Below are 23,862 nucleotides of genomic sequence, written 5' to 3' on the forward strand. Positions count from 1 at the left end.
ATAAAACACTCCTTTTACTGTAAATGTAGACACCATAGGAATTGATTTACTAAAATTGGAGAGTGCAAAATCTGGTGCCGCTTGGCATAGTAACCAATCAGCTCCATGTTTTTTTTTCATCAAAGCTTAATTGAACAAGCTGAAGTTAGAAGCCGATTGGCTACCATGCACAAGCGGCATTCAATTTTGCATACTCCAGTCAATTACACATGCTTTTTCTTTTGATGTAGGTGTATCTGTCTCCCATAGGCTTCCTTAACCAGTACCTGACCAACGCACGCCGATGTACGTCAGCAGAATGGCACGGGCAGAATGGCACGGGCAGGCATACAGGTACGTCCATTTTTATATGCCGCCCTGCCATCATGTGCGCGCCGCCGGCGGCGTGCTGGTCGGGACCCCCCCCCGTGAGTCCGGTCGCGGGTCCCGCGGACTCTATTGCCGCAGGGATACCCGCGATCGTCTCACAGGGAGGCTGAATGGGGAGATGCCATTGTAAACAGCATCTCCCCGTTCTGCCTAGCAACAAGTGATGCTGATCTCTGCTCCATGTGATTGGAGCAGAGATCAGTGTTCACTAACACAAAGCCCGGCCCCCCACAATTAGTAACACGCCCATAGGAACACTTAACCCCTACACTGCCACCCCCTGGTTAACCCCTTTACTGCCAGTGTCATTTACACAGGAATCAATGCATTTGTATAGCACTGATTGCTGTATAAATGACAATGGTCCCAAAAATGTGTCAAAAATGTCTGATGTGTCTGCCATGTCGCAGTCACAAAAAAAAAAAAAAAAAAAAAAAAAGCCATAAAACTATCCCCCATTTTGTAAACGCTATAACTTTTGCGCAAACCAATCAATAATTGCTTATTGCGATTTTTTTTACCAAAAATATGTAGAAGAATATGTATGTATCTACCTAAACTGGAGGGAAAAAATGTTTTTTTTTTATATTTTTGGGGGATATTTATTATAACAAAGTTAAAAATATTGTGTTTTTTTCAAAATTGTTGCTCTATTTTTGTTTATAGCGCAAAAAATAAAAACCGCAGGGGTGATCAAATGCCACCAAAAGAAAGCTCTATTTGTGGGGGGGGGGGGGGGGGGGAAAGGACATCAATTTTGTTTGGGAGCCATGTCGCACGACCGCGCAATTGTCAGTTAAAGTGACGCAGTGCCGAATCACAAAAAGTGGTCCGGTCTTAAGCCAGCAAAATGGTCCGGTCTGAAAGTGGTTAATAGCAAAAAATAGATAAGATTGCGCTATGGACAAATTCCACCCGTTCGCCACACAGGCAAGGGAAAAAATATATATAGTGAAATAAAGATAAATTGAAAAAAAATGAACTTAAGGGGTTAAAGCTGCCTGTGCTTGAGACCTGTCCCTAAAAATAGGAATAGGTTAGAAATCTAAAATATAAATTAAGCTTTGGCGCTAAAACCTTTTTGTGCACTGTGAATACTAAAATCATATATGAGTGTGAGATGATCTATTATCTCTGCTGGTGCTCTGGAGAATTTAAAACAAATTACGGTGGAAACCTCTTAAACCACTATATACGTGATGTAAAATGCGTGAAAAAAGAAAAGAGGATGTGTGTCTGTTGATTTACACCTCAAAAATGCACATATGTATTGGAAAAGTGGTGAATCAATCACATAAAACAATTAAGAATACTACTGTGCTCGATATACATAAACCAATATCTGAAAAATCATATGCAATATGTTCAAAGTGATAATCAAAAAGCGTTTTGTGAAAGTACCCAGAAAAAATAATAATAGTAACAAAAAATCTTATAATGTCCAACAGAAATTTTTTCAAAGTCGCATCAACTGGTTGCTGGAAAAACGCATGGAACTTTCATCAAATGAGGAAGGTAGAGTAAAGTGACTAGTGCAGAAGGGTTAAATGCATTCCTCTCCGGTGCGCCACTCTGTGTTAGGAAAAAGGTATATATATGTGCTCACCAGACAAAAAAACCCTCAATGGGTTAATCGAGCAGCCACAGTATGAGCCACTGTGCAGCTTTCTTTGGGCTCTGCTTCTGCTATGCTGGGGAGATGCTTTACACTTTTCCTTCCACAGATAGTCCGTTTAGCAATTATGCATGAAGGGAAACAGAAGTACAAACATAGTGCAATACTGTTGTTTGAACGTTTTTTGTTTAATAAGAAGTCAGGTTACTCACAATATCCAAAGAGACAAAATCGCTTTAAAATTAGCCGCGCCGGCGTTGCTGCTTGTATACCAGTGTAAGGTGCACGTTCTAGGCCACGCCCTACGCGTTTCGTCAGAGCGACGTCATCTGGAGCCTCCAGATGACGTCGCTCTGACGAAACGCGTAGGGCGTGGCCTAGAATGTGCACCTTACACTGGTATACAAGCAGCAACGCCGGCGCGGCTAATTTTAAAGCGATTTTGTCTCTTTGGATATTGTGAGTAACCTGACTTCTTATTAAACAAAAAACGTTCAAACAACAGTATTGCACTATGTTTGTACTTCTGTTTCCCTTCATGCATAATTGCTAAACGGACTATCTGTGGAAGGAAAAGTGTAAAGCATCTCCCCAGCATAGCAGAAGCAGAGCCCAAAGAAAGCTGCACAGTGGCTCATACTGTGGCTGCTCGATTAACCCATTGAGGGTTTTTTTGTCTGGTGAGCACATATATATACCTTTTTCCTAACACAGAGTGGCGCACCGGAGAGGAATGCATTTAACCCTTCTGCACTAGTCACTTTACTCTACCTTCCTCATTTGATGAAAGTTCCATGCGTTTTTCCAGCAACCAGTTGATGCGACTTTGAAAAAATTTCTGTTGGACATTATAAGATTTTTTGTTACTATTATTATTTTTTCTGGGTACTTTCACAAAACGCTTTTTGATTATCACTTTGAACATATTGCATATGATTTTTCAGATATTGGTTTATGTATATCGAGCACAGTAGTATTCTTAATTGTTTTATGTGATTGATTCACCACTTTTCCAATACATATGTGCATTTTTGAGGTGTAAATCAACAGACACACATCCTCTTTTCTTTTTTCACGCATTTTACATCACGTATATAGTGGTTTAAGAGGTTTCCACCATAATTTGTTTTAAATTCTCCAGAGCACCAGCAGAGATAATAGATCATCTCACACTCATATATGATTTTAGTATTCACAGTGCACAAAAAGGTTTTAGCGCCAAAGCTTAATTTATATTTTGAAAGTGGTTAATTAATTTATCAAGGGGACTCCCCACATAGGCATTCACCACCAAAAGGCATGCGTAGAAGATGCTTTTTACAAGCAGGTTTAGCCTTCCGAGCACTTTAGCCACAAAGAAACATTCTTGAGACTTGGCGATTTACATTCTCTAGAACGTCAACACAAATCAAAGCTGAGGGCATCAGCTGCAATTGTTCAAGGGGAGCAAGATAATCAAAGACAGGTTTCTATTCTCTGTTCATTTGTCTTGACCATTTATTTGTAGTCTGGCAACTAGATATGGTAGCAATTACTGGCGACAGAACTAGCCTGCAAGGGCAAAAGAGGGTTTTAAAGTGGTTCTAAAAAGGAATTATTATTTTTTTACCTTATACATGCTCTGAATTAGGTTTAAAAACCTCCCGTGTTACACAATTTATTCTTACCCGAGGCCAATCTTGATCCAGCACTGTCTCTCTCTCTCCTAACCTGAGATTGAGGCAGCAGTAGGAATCATCAGCTTCAGTTACACCCAAGTTCAATATTAGCTGTGTGCCCCTACACTCTTTTACTGCCATTAGGCTCTTCTCTGATATGAAGAACTTTTAAAAGGCATGTGTGTGATGGTGTTTGCATATAAAGCAACTTCCTTTAGATTTATTAATTATTTAATCATCTACAAAGCCAGAACATCTCATCACAGAACAGCCTACCAGTCAAATGTAAGAAATATTTACAATATCATACTTCCTTATTGTTAATTCATAACAAAATGTCATACATTTTATTTTACTTGCTTGTCACTACTACATTGAGAACACAAAAAAAAAACATTTGGTAGAAAAGGAATCACACTGATGTGGATACCAGTGTTTGTGTAGCAACAATAACAAAATTGGCTTTTTCACATAACAGATTAAATAGGTTATGTACACAGTTAATGGATGCCAGCCCAAAAATACAGACAAGTTTCTTCAGCCAGCTGAGATATGTTTTTTTTGAAGGAAACACAATATATATATAAAAAAGAAAAAGAAAAAAAAAAGAAGAAGGGGGAGCTTAAAAATTACTGCATACTCTTATTTACTAGTAGATCCTGTGACATTGTATACCAATGTTTAATTATAACCTTTCATTTCGTGCAAGATATACCTCTGTAAAATATGCACAGAAGTTAGAGATAACCCTCAGCATTGAAATCCCATGACATATAGAAAGAAATAGAATTTCAAAATGCCAAATATTGACATATGAGATGATGTACTGATAGCATTCTTTTGAATACTACAGCAACTGTCCAATCCACTTAGCAAACTGTTGTGAATATGAAATGATGAGCAGGTCTTCAGTGTAATAAAGAAGAAGAAGGAAAAAAAAAAAAAAAAGGAAATGTAAATTTAGAGGTTTAAAGTTTGTTTTTTTCCCCTTATTTTATTTATGTCTGCTTCCTCTTCTTTTCATGGCAGCTGTGCACTGTGGACAATACCACTTTCCTTTGGGAGCTTCTGATAATCCTACACATCCATAATGAAACCATTCAATAGGGCACTGAAAAAAATAAAAAAATGAAGCAAGATCATCACTAAATATTACACAGAACTTGATTTTCCTAGGAAAGAAAATTGGTTTTAAGAGCAGTCATATGAATAAAAACACATTTGATTATCTGTTTATAGCCATTAGCAGTACTTGCACACTACTCTGTCTCTATGAGGCATTGGGAGAGATTTACTAAAACTGATGCACACAGAATCTGGTGCAGCTGGGCATGGTAACCAATCAGCTTCTAATTTCAGCTTGATTAATTAAAGGGACATTAACGGTTCGGATGTTTTAAAAAAAAAGAAAAACAAAGAAAAAAAAACTCAACATGTCATACTTATCTGCTCTGTGCAGTGGTTTTGCAGAGAAGTGCCAATCCTACTCGGCCCAGGTCCCCACCAGGGTTCCCCCCCCCTTTAAAATCAGTGCCCCCAGAGCAAGCAGCTTGCAATGGGGGCACTGGTACCTGCTCGCTCTCAAGACCAGGTCTATGCATCCAAAAGATACAGAGCTAGGGCTCAGCCCTGCCCCCTGTTCTCTCCCCATTGGCTGTGATTAAAAGTAGTGGGGAACAAAATGGTGCTCGCTGCTCTCTTAGCTAATAGAGGAAGTCCCAGGACAGCAGAGTCTCTCATGCAAAATGCACTGATGAGGTGGCACTGGTGGGCACCGACAGGCTCAGTTAGGGCGGCACTGATAGGCAGCACTGTTCTTCAGGCACTGACAGGTGGCACTGGTGCCTACTGCTAGGTGGCACTTGTAGGGGGCATAGGTGGGCACTAAGGAGCTGTCGGCAGCTCGCAGTGATCGGGACTGATGTCCCTCTCACTGCCGCCGGTGATCGACATTTTTTTTCTCTCCTCACGCTGTCAGTGCGAGGAGTAAAAATAGCAGATTACCAGCTGTATTGATATAACATGATCAGCTGTCATTGGCTGACAGCTGATCACGTGACAGCGCGAGGAGAAAAAATAGCCATTTACCAGCTGTGTTGACATCACATGAACAGCTGTCATTGGCTGACAGCTGATCACATGGTAAGGGGGTCGGGATCGAACCCTTACTCCGATCACAGAGCGCGCTGCGCAGGCCGCTCGTGCATGGGATGACGTCAATAGACGTAGTCCCCGCAATGCAGGTCCACGCTGTAGCCATCATTCGGCTATAGCGCGGATCTCAAGTGGTTAAGCTTTGAGAATGAAACCTATAATCTGATTGGTTACTACATGCGACGGTTAACCCGCGCAATTGTCATTCAAAGTGTGACAGCGCTGAAAGCTGAAAATTGGCCTGGGCAGGGAGGGGGTGAAAATGCCCTGTATGGAAGTGGTTAAACAAGCTGGAAAATCTCCCTGCACAATATGAAAATGCCTGAGGAATTCAAAAACAGCCCAGCTGTCAGGAACATTGCTTGCTTCTATCAGGTTATTTCAAAAATCTTTTCTCATAAATTTATTACGTTTCAGAAATACATTTGAAATACTTACATCTTGGTTATCGCAGCCTACCATTTCACCATAAGATACCTAAAATAGAAAAGCTATAATGTAGTAAAATGTTTAACAAAAAACTTTCACAAGTAGAACCACAGCAGAAAAAGGATTTAAAGTGGAGTTCCACCCAAAAATGGAACGTCCACTTTTTGGAATCCTCTCCCCCTCCGGTGTCACATTTGGCACCTTTCAGGGGGAGGAGGGAGCCGTTACCTGTTTAATACAGGTATTTGCTCCCACCTCCTGGCATAGATCACCGCGGCGTTCGCGGTGACCTACGCCACTTCCGGCGCCTACTCTGTCCTCCCCCGCTGTATTCTGGAAGACACACAGGTCCCAGAACACAGCAGGGACCAGTGAGGACCCGCAGCATGACTCGCACATGCGCAGTAGGGAATCAGGAAGTGAAGCCTTACTGCGGATGGTGGTAGCAGCAGCCGAGAGCCGACGGACAGATCGGCTTTGGCTGCCAACATCGCGGGCTCCCTGGACAGGTAAGTGTCCATATATTAAAAGTTAGCAGCTGCAGTATTTGTAGCCGCTGGCTTTTAATATTTTTCTTTTCAGCGGACCTCGGCTTTAAAAACACTCAAGGAGACATTTGCCAAGCAAATTATCCCAAAAATTAGATACACATCTATTGCAATGAATATACAAAGGTTTTTGGCATATATGCAAGCCCGGCAATCATGGGCAGCTAACAAACAGGGTAGGTTTACAAATGTTCTATTTATCATTTACCAAATGTGTTATGTTGCAAGGAAGAATTACAAATAACACACAAGATTTTCAGCAACTTTTTGCTCTGTAACCATAGTATAGTAGAAGTTAGTAGTAGTTACGATCAAAAAGAATGCCATGTTCTTGCAAGTTAGTGAACAATAATCTGAAAGATCACCTGTGTACTAATTTGAAATAAGTAGGCTACATTTCTGCGGAGCAGAACATTCCTGTAAGACACCCACTACCACGTAACACTCTTGAGTCAGCAACAAGTCTCACCTGATTACAGATGCAATAGCGGGGCTCATTGGGATCATACGTCCAGTCAACTTGATTATTAGAATCTGACTCTGGAATAGCTGCTGTTTGTTGATGAGACAGCTCATGTGCTAGAGCGGATGATGACGAGCAGGAGGATAATGACGAAGAGGAAGATGATGAGGAAGATTGTTGACTTGAAGATTTATTATTGCTCCTGAACAGTAAAAATAAGGTACATTTGAATGACGTATGTCAAAATCCAGTCAGAGAAAGGGGAAAAAGTGATAGTTGACCATAAATCAAATAAAAAACACTAAGATTTATATGTGAAGTCCAACAATATAAATGGGATACAGAAGGTACATACACTTTGTATGCATTTTAAAGACACAACACAACTATAAAGCATTTTATTTCAAAGTGGTAAAATATCGTATGTATACTAAGCTTCGATTTTTCAATGTGATGCATACCAAAATTGCCAAAAAGCTCACATAGAAAAAAGTGCATTTAAGTGTAGCAGATAACAATAGCATGTCGATGGAAGACAGAAGGGTTTATTAAAACATTTTGTACAATGAGCTTTGTATGCAGCAACATGCACTCTTGGCTTGCCTTTGATGCCAGAATGAATTAACTTCTGTGCACATCTGTGGAAGTTTCGTTACCCCAGCCTGGGCAATCTTTATTGCTGAGGACCAAAGCTAGAAAAAGACCAAGGCCCCTTTCACACTGGTGTGCTTTACAGGCGCTACAGCACTAAAAATAGCTCATGCATAGCACCTGTAAAGAGCCTCTCCTGTCTCTGCAGTGTGAAAGCCCAAGTGCTTTCACATCGGAGCGGTGCGTTGCAGGACGTTAAAAAAAAAAAAAAAAAACACTCCTGCAAGCAGCATCTTTGGAGCGGTGTATACACCGCTCCTGCCCATTGAAATCAATGGGGCAGCGCGGCTATATTGCCGGCATAGCTGCTGCAGCAGCGTTTTGCAGTGGTTTTAACCCTTTCTCAGCCACTAGCAGGGGATAAAAGAGCCCCGCTAGCAGCCGAGTAGCGTCACGAAATTGACAGTAAATCTCTAAAAAATAACGGCGTTTTACCGCTGACGCACCCACAGCCCCAGTGTGAAGGGGCCTAAGTAAAGAGCTCAGAAGCAGCGATGTAGCAACAAGGGAGATCACAGCCATCGCCTTTTTTGGAAGGGAGTATGTAACCTTTCTAAACTTTACTCACTTGTTTTTCCGCCCACTTCTTGAGTCTGTGGTTGCTGAAGATGTCAAGGTCTGTGTTAGTGTAGATGCCAAGGCTGAAGAGGAATAACTTGTAGAATCTCTAGACAAGAACTCTCTCCCAAGTTGAAAGTCATTATTTTTAAAGGCCTCGTAACTGGCTTTCATACTGGACGTTCTTCTTCCTTCTTTCATCTGTGTATATTTAATAGAAGCAGATTTAATACATTATAAAAAGGTAGTACTCGTATTTTTGGTTTAATATTTTTACATATTTCACACAAGCGAAAAGTAAACTGTAGATACACCAAGTGTCAAAAACAAACATGTAAAAAACATGAATACATATGTAGTACCTGTGCTGTGGCTTGAACTGCTTGAGCAGCTGCCATGGTAATGGCCCCAGCTCCAGCTCCCGCAGCAGCTCCACTTGAAAGAGAACTCAAGTTATAGGATGCCAGAGGCTGGGAGGAATTCACGTTGTAAACATTGGTAGTAGTGGAGGACAAAGTATTTCTACACCCTAGGGAAATAAGAAAAAAAAAAACCCCACATAATTATGCATGTCCATAAAAACACATCATGCAAAGAAACACCAGTTCAAAAGTGATCAGTTAGAGAAAGCAAAGGGTGAAGCTCATTAGCAAGTATATAATGTGCATGTAAATGGACCATGTAACAGATAAGTATAACTAAAAGGGAATTTTTTTTATTTTGGATTACTGTTTGTGCCTCTGTTAAGGACATTCACTCTCTATTTGTCCTGTTTACCATTATCATTAAAAGTAAAAGAAAAATCACAAATTTTGGGTTGTCCCCCATAAAAGTAAGAGGGGAAATCTTCCGATGGGGACACCAGTTCTGGAGACCTGGGGGTCCCAAGGAACTCCCTTAATTTGCAGGTATTTCCTCTCAATTCCTGTTTGGCTATGGGTCAATTGGACACAGATGGTGGGGAAAAAAAATAAAAAATCTGGCAGGTGTTATAACCCTTCCGTGCCCTATCCAAAATGAAAAAACAAGTTTTGCCTATAGTTATACTTTTCAACTATTTGCTACAAAAATAGGTCTAAAACAGGGGGTGACAAATTCACTTTGAATTTTAGGAGCCAGTTGAAAAAGTTAGGAGCCAATTTTTTTTTTTTTTTGGATTGTCAGCTTCCGGGATAAGGGCAGTCATTTTCACCCCCTATCCCTAACTCACAATGGAGCACCCAGTCAATAACTCCAATGTAACGCTGTTACATCAGGGTTATGAGCTGACCAGAAAGAGTAAGGCTGGCAACAGATGGAACTGGCAACAGATTGAACTGGTTGGATTAGGCAGGTGGCACTGGTTGCCACTGGCAGGCACGTGGAACTGCCAGATGGCACTGGCAGGTGACACTGGTTTGGAACTGGCAGGTGGCCCTGGTTGGCGATGGCACTAGTTGTCACTGGCAGGTGGCACTGGTTGGTGTTGGCAGGTGGCACTAGTAGGTGGCACTGGCAGGTGGCACTGGTTGTCACTGACAGGTGCCACTGATTGGTGGTGGCACTGCTGGTTGCAGGTGGAATTGATTGGCGGTGGCACTGGCAGGTGGCACTGATTGGCGGTGGTACACTGAGCACTCTGTTACTGAAAAGTAACAGAGGAGCTGTCAGAATTGAGCTTAATGTCGGGGGTGGGCGGGACCCAGCTGGGATGTGAAACTAACAAGTAACAGAGAGACAGATCTGTCAGATTTGAGCTTGATGTCGGGGTGGGAGGGACTCAGCAGCTATCAAACATCAGCCAACGATTGGGCTGCTTAAGAAAAGGGGCGGGGCCACATACAAGTAGCGGCCTGCCCAGATCCCATTGGCTGGTGTTTGATAGCTGCTGGATCCCGCCCACCCCAGCCGGGTCCCGCCCACCCCAACATCAAGCTGAAATCTGACAGATCCTCCTCTCTGCTTCTCAGTTTCACACACTTAGCACAGCGCTTGATGCTTGCCAGAGCCACTGAGTGTGGAGGAGGGAGGAAGACGGCAGTCAGTGTTAATGTGCTGCATGTCTGGGGCATCAATAGTGAGTGGGCTGGTGGCAGCTTAGGCGCCAGGTTGCGATTTCTGGTCGCATTGGCGACCTGGCGTCTGGGGTTTGTCGAGCCCTGGTCTAAAATCATACCAAAGCGTACCACATTATTCTTCTTTACTGTTATTTTTTCCTTCTGTCCATCCTGCTACTTTATGATTGCCATACGAGTGCCCTAATCCATTTAACACATACCTAGTATCACTGCTTCAAACATTGTTGTTCTAAAAAACAGAACTAGAAAAGTGTGCATTTTCTAGTAAAGTAATTGCCATCTCCTTTAACCAATGATTACTGGTGGCTAAACTGTTGTAGGAGATTCCAAGCACAACACACTAGAGTGTGTAGCACAGGATTTAGCATATACTGTATATAATGTTATGTCATCCCTCTCTTCTTACTATATACAGATGTATTTAGAATTACATTTGCCAAATATACTGCAACTTTCAGTCAAGTTCTATTGTATGCCTTCAAACAAAAATTAAAAAAATTGTGTTAAAAGTTCACTTAAATAAATAAAAATAAAAATCAACATTTGGGCGAAATCTACACTAACAAAACCAACAAGGTGATTTTATGGCGTAAAAAAAAGGTCACTGAACGAGTGACTAATAAATGGGAAATGTGCCCTAACCTACATCTGTCTATCCCGGCAAACCAGTGTTTTTATGTACGACAGAAAACTTGCCTGGAGTATTTTCTTTAGATGCATCAGAAGTAAGTGTTGATAACAACGCCTCAGACTTGAATTTTTTCTCTGGTACATGGTCTGTAGTAGAATGATGGGATGATGGATTGTGCTTCCTTTCTGTAGACATAAGTATTTGCGTTTAATGGCTGCTGCAGTTTAGAAATGCCATAACAGCACTCATTGTACTTACTCTCTCCTGAGGAATGAGAATGAGCATGATGGTTATTCACAGGCTGAGATGGTGTGTCTAGTTCCAACGACCCTGAAAGAGTATAATTCAAATAGTTATCAAACAAACAATTAAAAGACCAATTAACAACCAACTAATACCAGCCTCTTTAACCACTTGACTTTAACCACTTGACCACCGGGCACTTAAACCCCCAGACTAATTTTCAGCTTTCGGTGGTCTCACACTTTGAATGACAATTACTCAGTCATGCAACACTGTACCTATATGAATTTTTTGTCCTTTTTTCACACAAATAGAGCTTTCATTTGGTGGCATTTAAATCGTTTTTTGCACTATAAATCAAAAAAAGAGACAGAAAAATCGGTAAAAAAATAAAATAATATAATATTCTTTGTTTCTGTTAAAATTTATTGGCGAGTATCGACCAGTGTTGCAGAGCATTGGCAGAGTATTGCTACAGAGCAGCGCTGTGGGCACCACACATCCAGCCCACAGTGCTGCCATCTCTCTGCCTCTCCCCTCTCTGTACCGATCGAGAGGGAGAAACATGTTTACATGTGATCGCTCCGTCATTTGACGGATCAATTATGTGGTAAACGGCCACTATCAGCGGCCGTTTACCGCAATCTGTGATGTGCCAGGTCTTCCCAGCCCGGTGGTCATGGATGTTTGCGGGAGGGCGCCCCAGAGCAATATTCTGGGAGGACGTCCACCCAGGAAAAACACGACCGTGCTGTAGCTGTCTTTCGGCTATGGCGCGTCGGCAAGTGGTTAAAAAGGAAAATAAAGACAGTCCTTGCAACAAAGACTGACTTAAAGACACATCTTTTAGAGAAGCATCTTCCCACTCATACACAGTCCTGCAGATGTTATGCACACATCTTATCTTGATGATCATGCATGTGTATATACCCATCTAAGCATTAACTCCTTTATCACGTGTGCATGATACAATGCCATTCAATATTTATAGTCAAGTTTAAAACCATGCAGTCTATAAAAAAATAAAAAAATAAAATCACATTACAAATATGAGAGCCAATAAAGATCTCGCTGTCCAACATGACTGGCTTGACCATTCATATCAGTTTTCCATGTGCTTCCTCGCCCCTCCTAGCAGCAGCTGAATTGCATATGTGTGGCTTTTAAACTAGGGAGAGTGCATGCATGTCCCATTTATTCATACAGCTACTTCCCAAGATAGATTTAATATTAACGTTCTCCTTTGATTTTTAAAGTTTTTCTGAAGTTACATTTTTTTACCTTAATGCATTCTCCGCATTAAGGTAGAAAAGGTTTTATCACTTTTTGTTCCCGCTCTTCCTCTCTTAATACTTACCCGACTGCATCTTTTCTCTCTTTACTCCCTGCTGTCACAGGACAGACAAAGAACTGGGAGTCACTGGCCCCTGCCACTGTCAGTCAAATCCTGAGAGAAAGGAGTAGGAGGCAGGACCAAGCTGTGCTGTGACTATCTATTGATGCACACAGCCCAGCTCAGGAGTGCACCCACTCAAGTGCTCCCTCAGCAGAATGCATGCTGAGGGGCCACACATAGAAGAAGAAGAGCGCTGTGATCACCGGTGGGAGACCCCAGAAGACTCCACATTTAAAACAGGGTACTCTTGCATCTGCAAGATAGGATAGGTGGGCATAACCTTAAACTGTAAGGAAAGGCAGAATGGAATTGTGTCTCGCAATTTACCCAGTAACCCAGGTCATGCATGGGCACTTAAAGGGGAAGTCCAGCCTGATTTTTATAGGCTGGGCTTCTCCTATGGGTCACAGGAGTACAATTCGTTTTGCACTCCTGTGACCCATTTTCAGCAGAGAGCAGTCTGAAGTCCGCTCTCCACTGACATCACTGAAATCAGTCCAGGCAGCGCGCCATCCCGACTTTGGAAGTCTGGATCCGCCAGATGCCTGGACTGATGTAATGCATTAAGGCAAAAAGTTGCCTTTAGAACCACTTCAAAAGAAAGAGCAAGAGAAGAACGATGGACTATTTGTCCCCAAACAGTGTAATGGAGAAATGTGCATCACACAGGCAATCAATCCCAAGAAAAATAATTTCTCACAGGCTTTCATGTATTGGAAGGTCAGAAGGAGAACAGTTCTAATTTTCAATAGCAGCCAGAGTATCTTTTGTTATCCAATACTGCAATGAAATCTGAGTTAAAACTTGATCAGTAACTAAGATCTGTTCTTTCATAGGGCTCTTTTATACAAAAAACCTACAATGCCACATACTTGAAATTAACAAAACGTATTTAGCTAATATTACTATGAACAAAAAATGTGCACCCACTTCTTTCCAATATTTCAGTAATGCCAGCATTATCAGCCTCCAATTCCATCTTAAATTTTGCCAGTTCTTGGTCAAGTTTTCTCAAATGACGGTCTACCTATTAAACATTACAAACAGCAAGTTGACATTTTCCAAATTATTTACACATATGTAAACGGGGGGGGGGGGGGGGGGGGGCGGGTAGGGATTACCAAAACTGGAGTACACAGAATCTAGTGCAGCTCTGTATAGTAACCAATCAGATTCCAGGTTTTATTGTCAAAAAGATTCATAGTAAAGGCTGAAGTTATAAGCCAATTGGTTTACTGTGTAAAGCTGCACCAGATTCTAAACACTTCAGTTTCAGCAGTTCAGCATAAAATGTAATTAACATTACCAGCATCTGCAGAATTTCATTTCGATTGCCTTTTAGGCAAGGTCAAGGTTTTTTTTTTTAATGCATTCAAAAATGAAAATAACAGTATCCAAAAAAACACACAGATGAAAATATATCATCTCGGTATGGAAATAAATGGGAAAGCATTCTACCGCATAAGCCAAGGACAGGTTGCAACCACTTTGCACCTCAAACTGACAGGCATTTTACAAAAAGTGCAAGCTTAATTATTGCATAAATCAAAAGCGGTGTTCGGTTGTTAAAATGTGTGAAGCATTATAAATTAGCAGTATGAGGATTCACTGGTTTTAAATCAAAACACAAAAATTTAGGTAAAATTGAACCACGGTTTCGCTTACCAAATCATAGATTTGATTTGCTAGCTGCACTTTCTCATCTGCATCTTCCAAGGCTTTAAAATAATCCTGTAATTTAAGGAATAATCTAGATTAAGAGGCAAATGGCAACTAAATATTAGCAAGTTCTTTATTCACAGGTACCCACATGTATACTTTATGTTTAAGTAGAATAGTGCACTGGAAGGAAACCTGTGTATTCCCACCATGCTGCATGCAGAGGCAGCAAGATCCTGAGACCTGATCTGTGCATAAGTGGACCTATCTGTAAAATCGACAATTTACATTATTCAGTAACAAATACAGTTTTCTTGCAATAAATAAAAAATCCTCACTTGAGTGACAAAAGCCTGGACAGTCTTGATCACAATCTCAGGCTTGGAATGAATACTGTAAAAGTTTTACAAAAAGACTGTAGATAGTCTTGTTTTAAGCCAAGCAGAGACTCCAATAGGTGCTCAGTGAGAAGTTTTTTAACGAGGCTCAACCTGCAAGCCCGCTTATGTACGTAACAAGCAAATATGGCTTATCCTATGTAGGGTTGCACCCATACAGTTTTTAAATCAGCGAGTACCGATACTTTCAGTCAAGTATTCGCTGATACCGAGTACTGATACTTTGTGGTGTGATTTGCACCAATACAAAATAAAGACACAAACCACACTGAAAAAATAAAAAATAAAAAATTGTATGTGATTTGAAAAGGAATGCGGTGTGATTTCTGTCCAAATCACATTCGATTTCCCCCAACTTTCCTGTTCCTGTGTGTGTGTCTCTGTGTGTGTGTCTCTGTGTGTGTGTCTCTGTGTGTGTGTCTCTGTGTGTGTGTCTCTGTGTGTGTGTCTCTGTGTGTGTGTCTCTGTGTGTGTGTCTCTGTGTGTGTGTCTCTGTGTGTGTGTCTCTGTGTGTGTGTCTCTGTGTGTGTGTCAGTAAAGGTAAAAGTGTCTTCTAGTGTGCAGTTTATTAAAAATTATATATAAAAAACTCACATTAAAGAGGAGCTCCAGGCTCCATCAGAAAAATAAGACAATAAAAAGACAAATAGTGTAACCGCTGACTCTTAATATTAGCACAATTATCTGTCCATGAATCCAGCGGTGTCTTCACCCCAGCAGATTTTTCAATCGGCTCTCGGGTGCTGCTGCCGCTAAGGGAAACCGAAAGTGAAGCCATGCTGCTGTACAGCTGGAATCCTACTGCGCATGCACGAAACTCAGTGCGCAGTGCGCTTTGGGGATGGCACGACTGTCAAAACCAGGTACCCGCTCCTAGGGATCAACTGATATAGTTTTTTCGGTGCCGGTACGATACAGATATTTCGGCCACCTCTATTGCCGATATTTTGTACATTAAAAAGAAAATATTTTACCCTGTCGTTTTACATTTTTTTTATCACTGTTATTGCTGTCACAAGGAATGTAAACATCCCTTGTGACAGTAATAGGCACGCGAGCGGTACTCTTTATGGAAAGACCCCTCTGCACTCCAAAGTATTCAAAATGTCAAGATCTGCATTTTTTAATACTTTATTATCTAAACCTGGCGTTAAAGACAGGATTTTTGCTATAAAATTACTTAGAACCCCCAAACATTAATTAATCAATTTTTTTCCCCTAACACCTTGGAGAATAAAATGGTGGTCAATGCAATACTTTCTGTCACACCGTATTTGCGCAGTGGTCTTACAAGCACACTTTTTTTTCTTTTTTTTTTTTTAAAGAAAAAAAATAAAATACAATTTTTGAATTAAAAACAAGACAACAGTAATTTTTAATTTTTTTTTTTTTAATACTAACGTTAGACCGAGTAAATGGATATCGAACATGTTGAGCTTCAAAATTGAGCCCGCTTGTGGAATGGCAAAAAACGTTTACAAGTTGTACACTTGCAGAAAACTTGAAGCACAAGTTCTAGTTGACACTTTCCCAAATGTGTGTGACAAGTCTCTAGCAAGAGCAAAGTTGCAGTGATCAGTCTACAACAAGAGTTCTGCAAGTCTACAGCATGAAAATTCAGCCCTGAGGTGGGATGACTATTGCACAACATAACTGAACCAGAATTTGCAGCAGACTTGCAGAATGTTTGCAAAGAAAGTTGACCTGGAGTCATGCAACGCGGACTTGCTGCAATTGTGCAACAAACTTGTAAAGCCTGGCAAGACTATCAATAGCTTAGCAAATCATTTTCAAACTTGCAGCACAATTTCTTGCAATCTGGAATATTCACCAGCACACCACGGATCTTCAATTACGTTCAAATCTTTATTTCAGAATGATCACATCTCAGAAGACAGAGTGCAACATTTTGGAGCTGCGCAGGACCCCTTCGCCAGGCATGTGATGAAGGGGTCCTGCACAGCTCCGAAACACTGCACTCTGTCTTCTGTGATGTGATCATTCTTCAAAATTTGCATGTAACGGACAAGCCGTGGTATGCTGGCGAATATGTGCATTTGTATTGCTGTTCAAGTCGCATGTGATTTGCACCCATTCATTTCGTATAGACGCAAATCGCATCACAAAGTATCGATTTTGGGAATTTTTTTAAATGCTTGGTATCGGTGCATCCCTAACCCTATGTATGTATGCACGTATGTGTAATATAAATATACACACAGTCACACACATACATACACAGGAAGCTATGCATGCAAAGATTAGAATACAAACACTGAAACTCTCAATTACTGGACCTCTTTTACGTGCAAACAAAATGGGGAAAAATAAATAAAAAAAATACTAGTTATTTAAATAGTAAATGATAACTTCAACACACACAAGTTCCAATGCCTTCAAACAGCATTGCTTTTGTATATCATTAGTAACTTACTTCAAATATAACTTGTGACATCTACAAAATATGTACATTTTAAATGATAGGTTCACTTTTTCTAAAAGGTTACCCTGCATATAGGTGTGTAAAATATAGTCACTGTGTGGGGCTGCACCTACACAGTCACGCCATTCATTCACACTGCTCTGTGAATGAATAAACTAGAAGTCCTGTCTGCCACAGCAGATTCTCAATGAATCTCTTCTAGCAATATAGTAACTGTCTGCCTGTATGGGAGGTATAGGCAGACAGCTATACTGAGGGGTTATTTATGAAAGGCAAATCCACTTTGCACTGCAAGTGCACTTGGAAGTGCAGTCGCTGTAGATCCGAGGGGGACATGCAAGAAAAATAAAAAAAACAGGATTTTAGCTTGCAAATGATTGGATGATAAAATCAGCAGAGCTTCCACTCATTTCAGATCTACCCCTTAGATTTACAGCGAGAGCCCTTTTTATGGGTGCATGGATTTGCCTTTCGTCATGGTGCGTCACATGTGATCAGTTATAACTCCAGCCATTTCATACTTTGACAATTTGGTAGAGAGCACAAGAACTGTGATTGATATCATTCACAGCATGCCTGGAATGTTTATCCATTTTGGGAAATGGTTAAATTGTTGAGTTCATTTCTGTTTTAATTAATTTACAGGTATCCAACCTACTACAGGTCTCCATCAACATATAACCTACAGCTTACTTTTTTAATAGCCGTCATTTGTTCATCCCTCCATTCAGGCTTGTTCTTCTTGGCATTAGCAAAAAACTCTCCGACCCGCTGTTCTAACTGGTCCATTGCATCTACATTATAAATATAAGTGATAAGATCATCATGAAGTAGACAAATTCTTTAGGACTGTAACTTTATCACTGGAAATTGTTGAGCATGCAAGAGTAGACAGTAAAAGGCTAAAGCTGGACAACGATGGGTAGAAATTTGAATGAAAATGCTTAGGAAAAACAACTGGGTGTTTGATCATCCATTCAACACAGTTTTGCAATGGACTTTAGTCCTATATGATTTTTTGCAGAGATCTGCACTTTTTTATATATTGCACAGATATTTATGCTTGAAATCTGTCTCTAGCTGAATTTTAGGTTTTGCACAACTGATGCCACTTATTGCACTTTAATTAGTACATGTTTTATTTTAATTTTTAGATATTACTTTTTTATGCAATATTTTGCTATTGATTTCCTATATTGTTCATACACTATTGATTACACTTTATTCAGCTTTGTACCTGTTATATGCATTGTGTTATATATTGCAAGTATATTTTTAGTGCTGCACTCTTTATTTACAATTTAAAAAATCTGCCTTTAATATCACTTTAAGGCTAAGTTCACACTGTCATTAAAAGCAGGCATTTGAGGCTGGGTTCATACTAGAACATGCAGCGGCTCATAGTAGAGCTGCATGATTAATCGTTAAGAATCGTTATCGTGATTTTTTATTTTTTTTTATCCCGTTGCAATCTTGAAAAAAAGTGTTTCACGATTCTTAATATGCAAAGCCGACAGCCATCAAAAGAAAGGGAAAAAAATCCAGCCAGTCAAGTCAAGAATCACAACATTCTTTAGCAGTGGAACTGAAATATAAACATTGTAACAATTTGTCCTTTACATCAAAGGAATACATTTTAGTGTAAAAATGAGGGAAGTTTAAGCACTTAAACACTAAACCTTTTCTGATATGTTAGTTTCAAGTTAAAATATTTTTTTTTTGCTAGAAAATTAGAACCCCCAAACATATATATTATTTTTAGTAGAGACCCTAGAGAATAAAATGGCGGTTGTTGCAATATTTTATGTCACACTGTATTTGTGCAGCAGTCGTTCAAATGCAATTTTTTGGTAAAAAAGTTACACTTTAATAAATTTAAAAAAAAAAAAAAAAAAAAAAAACTAACCAGTAAAGTTAGCCCAATTTTTTTGTATGATGTGAAAGATTTTACACCATGACAATCATGATCTTGTTATTTTAAGCAAAAAAATCATGATTCCCATTTTGGCCAGGATCGTACAGCTCTACCTCAGAGCAGGAGTCCGGTGCGTCTCTATTCACAGTTTCGGGTCCTATAAGAGGCGTTAAAAACATCCCTCAAACGCCCATGCAAATGATAGAATGGACAGCACGCAATGCCGTTCACATTATTAAAACCTTGAGCATTGGCGTTGCTTCAAAATTGAAACCTCATGTCAAGTCAGGAAGCGTTTGAAGCCTTTCAATACCTCCCATTCAGGTCTATGGTAACACTTCACAAACATTCTGGCAGGCAGTTGAGGGGCATTACAGTTAGTATATTTTCTGTAAGCAAATAAGCATTTGTGGAACGCTTTCAACGCACCTTAATGCTCAAATGCTTCAAAACTGCCCATACGGGGTTTGGAGAGCATTTTTAACTCGTAATTAACACTTGTAAAATGCCAGTCTAACGCCCATACTAAAGCTCATTAATGCAAGTCTAAAATGCATACTAACGTTATAGGGGTGTTTGTTAAGCGTTCGCAATTTAGTCAAATGTGAACAAGCCAAACAAGCTCAAAGAAATCAGAAATTGGTATTTTATGGTGAGTGGCTCTCCTGTCTTCATTTTGAATATTCAAAAAGTTATATGTAGAATGGCTCACAACTGTGGAGAGCCAGCTCCTGCAGTTAGGAGGTTGGAGAGAAAAGTACAGCCTGCAGTGGAATATTGTCCGTTTATAGTATATACTTTTAGGCCTCATCTACACCATGGTGAAGATAGGTCAGTTTTTCTGCACACGTTTTGCAAGAGCACAAATAAAACAATTGTTCTCCATGTGCCCTGTTCTCATAACACTGGTATCACATGCAGATTCTGCAACGTATATGCAGCAATACTGTGCTGTGAACAGTGCACATACCTGACACGTATGAAAACTGATGTCAACTTGCATAAAAACTGATCTGAAACTGATGTAACGCGTCTCTGCAAGTGAAATTTGTGCCATTTTATCCATCAGTTTTCATGCACATATGGTGTGAATGAGCCCTTAAAGTAGTTGAATATAACTTTAAATATTAGTACTTCCATTACACAACTTTGCAGCCGCTGTATGTGCTGTAATATACTGTAGTAGCATTAGCCATGTTCTGCAGCAGTAAGAGTGACTTTCTGTCTGATGCTGGAAATAAAGAGAGCTGAGATTCTACAAGGCATCCTCTGACTGGCCGAGATGGAAAGGCAGGCAGGTGGGGTCTTAAATTGAACCTCGGACAACCAGAGGAAGCCTTGTATTCATTGATAAAAAATACAAGACGACTTGTCCTGAATGGCTGGGAAGCACTCCGCCCAACTCTAGTTTCGGGAACAAATGGGAAATCACTTAGTACAGTGGAACACAGCACCGTATACTGTAACTAAGGTTGCTACAGTATATCAGGGAGCACGCAGAGGCTGCATAGTTATGCAATTTAAATAGTTTATTTGGGCCAACTTCACCCAAACTATCTAAAACCATATTAAACCTAAAAATCTATGATAAAGCACTGTATTTATCGGAGTATAACACACACTTTTTTCCCCTGAAAATAGGGGGCAAATCACGGGTGCATGTTACAAGCCAACAGCGTACCTCAGAGGGGAACGAATGCAGCCAGAATTCACGAGCCTTCATCTCCCGGTTTACTCGGCTCTAACTCTGCACTCACTCAGCTCCCACGTTACACACACACAGTACCGCCTCTGCCACTGGCATTGAACTAGTGTTCTGTCTATCACAGGAGCTGGTCCAATGCCAATGGCAGGACTGTGTGTGTGAGAGCCAAGCAAACAGGAGATAATGGCTCAGTGATTTCCTGCACTGTCCAGGCTGCATTGATGGGGAGGCTGCAGATGAGGCTAAATTGATGAGATGTGCTGCAGATGGGCATTGATCAGGCTGCATTGATGAGATGTGCTGCAGATGAGCATTGATCAGGCTGCATTGATGAGATGTGCTGCAGATGGATGGGCACTATTCAAGCTGCATTGATGGGAAATGAGGCTGCAGATGGGCACTGACCCTTATTTTATTTCACAGTTGTTTATTTAAAAAATATGTTTTTTCCCTGAAATTTTCCCTCTTAAAATTAGGGGGTGTGTTATACACCGACAAATACGGTACAGCAAAGGAAAAACCTTATTTGTATAAAGCTTTAGATAGAGTAGAGGAGGATAAGACCTGTCAGGTTTGTATTGCTGTTTGTGCCTCGATTCACGCGCTGTTTGTCCTGGTGACAAAGGTGCCCAAAGATGAAAAAAATAAATTCCCAAATTTTGAGTTGTCACAAGAACAGGATTGGAGGGGAAAGCTTCCATTTGGTACACTAGTTCTAGTCACAAGGGATTTCCGCTCACTTCCTGATTTGGCAGAAGTTACGTTGATAACAGAAGAGCGGAGCAGGAAAAAGTCACACTCCTTAGGGCTTTGAAGAGAGACAAGAAAACATTGCAAAAATAGGATGGCTGCACTCCCAAAGTAGATGCAATGGAAAAATATTTTATTGAGGAATATAAAAACAAATAAATGCAATGGCAAAGGTAACCTTTTCCCCTGCCATTGCCTAGGTCATTGCTCCTTTGCATTTGTTTTTATACTCCTCAATAAAATATTATTTCCATTGCATCTACTTTTGTTCTTCTATTTGCCTGCAGCTGAGCGTGCACCCCATCTGAGAAGGACGAGCTCCGGTGTGTTCACATAGCCCACGTGCAGAGCCCGCCAGGAAGTCGGCACTGCGATGTGCTAATCACAGGCAGCGAGACATTTCCTGATCTCTACAGCCGCGCATCAGGACAATGTTGCAGTGCCGACTTCCTGGCGGGCTCTGCACATGGGCTGTGTGAACACGCCGGAGCTCATCCTTACTGATTCATTTGCAGCCCAGCCGTCTTCAGCTGGAGCAGTTTTTTTTTTTTTTTTTTTTTAGAAAACACTGCAGAGATATGCGCCCAGCTCAAATTTCATGAATGGGATTTACATCCACTTTAATGCATTCTATACATTAAGGTGAAAAACCTTCTGTGCTGCCCCCCTCTTTTTCTTACTTGAGCCCGGTCCGATCCAGCGATGTGCACAAGAGTAGCGGCTCCCACTGCTATCTCCCTCATTGGGCAGACTAACAGCATTAGGAGCCATTGCTGTCTTCCAAAAGCTGTGACATGGGAGTGGGGGGGGCAGGGCCAAACACCATTGTGTCAATAGATGCAGCAGCGGGGACTCAGGAGTGAGCAAGTACGGATGCCCCATTAAACAAAAAACAGCTTTCCGTGGGGGCACCTGCCAAAGAGGAGGGGCCTGGATCGCTAGCAGGGGACCCCAGAGGAGAAGGAGGGTCAGGGCTGCTATGTGCAAAAGCTTGGCACAGAGCAGGCAAGTATAGACGTGTTTGTTGGGACACAGATGGCAAAAAAAAAAAACTGACAGGTTATAACCTCCCTTTGGTCTATCCAAAATGTTTAAAAGGTTTTGCCTATAGTTCTACTCCAACACTCCTTGGCACCATAATATTACTGGTACTTCTTTAAGTGCCGGTTCACACAGGGGTGGCTTCAAAGTCGCCCGACTCTGAAGCCGCCCTGTACAGCGCGACTTGCAAAACGACTTCTGCATAGAAGTCAATGCAAACCGTTCCAAAGTAGTACAGGAAGCTTTTTCTAAGTCGGAGTGACTCCTATTAGAACGGTTCCATTGCAATGCATGGATCGCGACTTATCAGGCGGATGTCACCTGACATATCACCCCTGTGTGAACCGGCACTTAGTGCATCTGGCAATTTATCATAAAACACAAATGTGACCCGTAGGTTTCTGTGTTCAGATAATCCGGGTCTTGATATTTTGAATTGACATGGTATATGGATGATGCACCCTATACAATGGAGAGTCTTTTCTGTTTACGTTACTCATATTGCTCTGGCTATATGATTATGAGCCCTACTGTAGCTACATAGCCATGTAGATGTCATGTGAGTTCACATAAGGTTGCTTCTTGCACTGGATGTTATGCAGTGTTGTACTGATGTGAATGAAGAGGGCACTCCACTGCCCCCTACTGTTAGCGCATAGTATAGCAGCAGGCCAGCAGGAAGCCGGTAACCCCTAGCAGCGGCTCTCCCGCCGTCTTTGTCGCACTACACACGATCTGGAGCACCATAGCGCCGATCTCCGCTATAGCCGGCTGTCCGTGCTTATGGGAAGAGCTGGGCTGCTCACGTACTCTGCACCTGCAGGTCCATCTCCCGCATTTCCGTAAACCTGTCGCGCAGATCCATGGGAAGCTGCTCGATCACTGCGGAGAGACAGGAGGGGAGGGAGAGACACAGAGGGCGGTTATTAGGCGGCGCCACTCCCGTCCACGTATAAAGCCCGCATCCCACCGCTATAAGAGCGCCCCGCGCCGCCATGGCGCTACATTTCCCCCACTCACTCTCCAGGTAATCCTCCAGGTACAGCATCTTGTCTTCTTAGCGCGAATTCCACACAACGGCGACGGTTTATTTCTTCCAGACAAGATGGCGCCTGGTCTGCAACACTAAAACATGGGGCGGGAGGAGAGGGCCAACGGGCGCGCCTCTCATTGGATGCA

At 41.3% G+C, this 23,862-nt stretch overlaps 1 protein-coding gene across 2 annotated transcripts; it reads right to left on the reverse strand.

Moving 5' to 3' along the window:
• Nucleotides 1–3,855: 3,855 nt before the first annotated feature.
• On the reverse strand, nt 3,856–23,862 carry ING3 (inhibitor of growth family member 3). Of its 2 annotated transcripts, XM_077472048.1 has the most exons (12): nt 23,704–23,862; nt 23,494–23,565; nt 17,966–18,066; nt 14,438–14,503; nt 13,703–13,799; nt 11,392–11,463; nt 11,199–11,318; nt 8,808–8,974; nt 8,456–8,646; nt 7,243–7,438; nt 6,235–6,273; nt 3,856–4,753 (listed from the first exon to the last, which is right to left on the reverse strand). In XM_077472048.1, the coding sequence occupies exons 1-12, from the start codon at nt 23,729–23,731 to the stop codon at nt 4,637–4,639; spliced, it is 1,266 nt and encodes a 421-aa protein (XP_077328174.1). In that variant the 5' UTR covers nt 23,732–23,862; the 3' UTR covers nt 3,856–4,636. The 2 variants fall into 2 exon arrangements, with proteins under 2 accessions (XP_077328174.1, XP_077328175.1); XM_077472049.1 differs by lacking the exon at nt 23,494–23,565 and having other exon boundaries at nt 23,704–23,830.

This window comes from Lithobates pipiens, unplaced genomic scaffold, assembly GCF_037356315.1.
Source record: "Lithobates pipiens isolate NorthernLeopardFrog02 unplaced genomic scaffold, aLitPip1_a1.2 Scaffold_8, whole genome shotgun sequence".
In the NCBI taxonomy this organism is placed as follows: domain Eukaryota; kingdom Metazoa; phylum Chordata; class Amphibia; order Anura; family Ranidae; genus Lithobates; species Lithobates pipiens.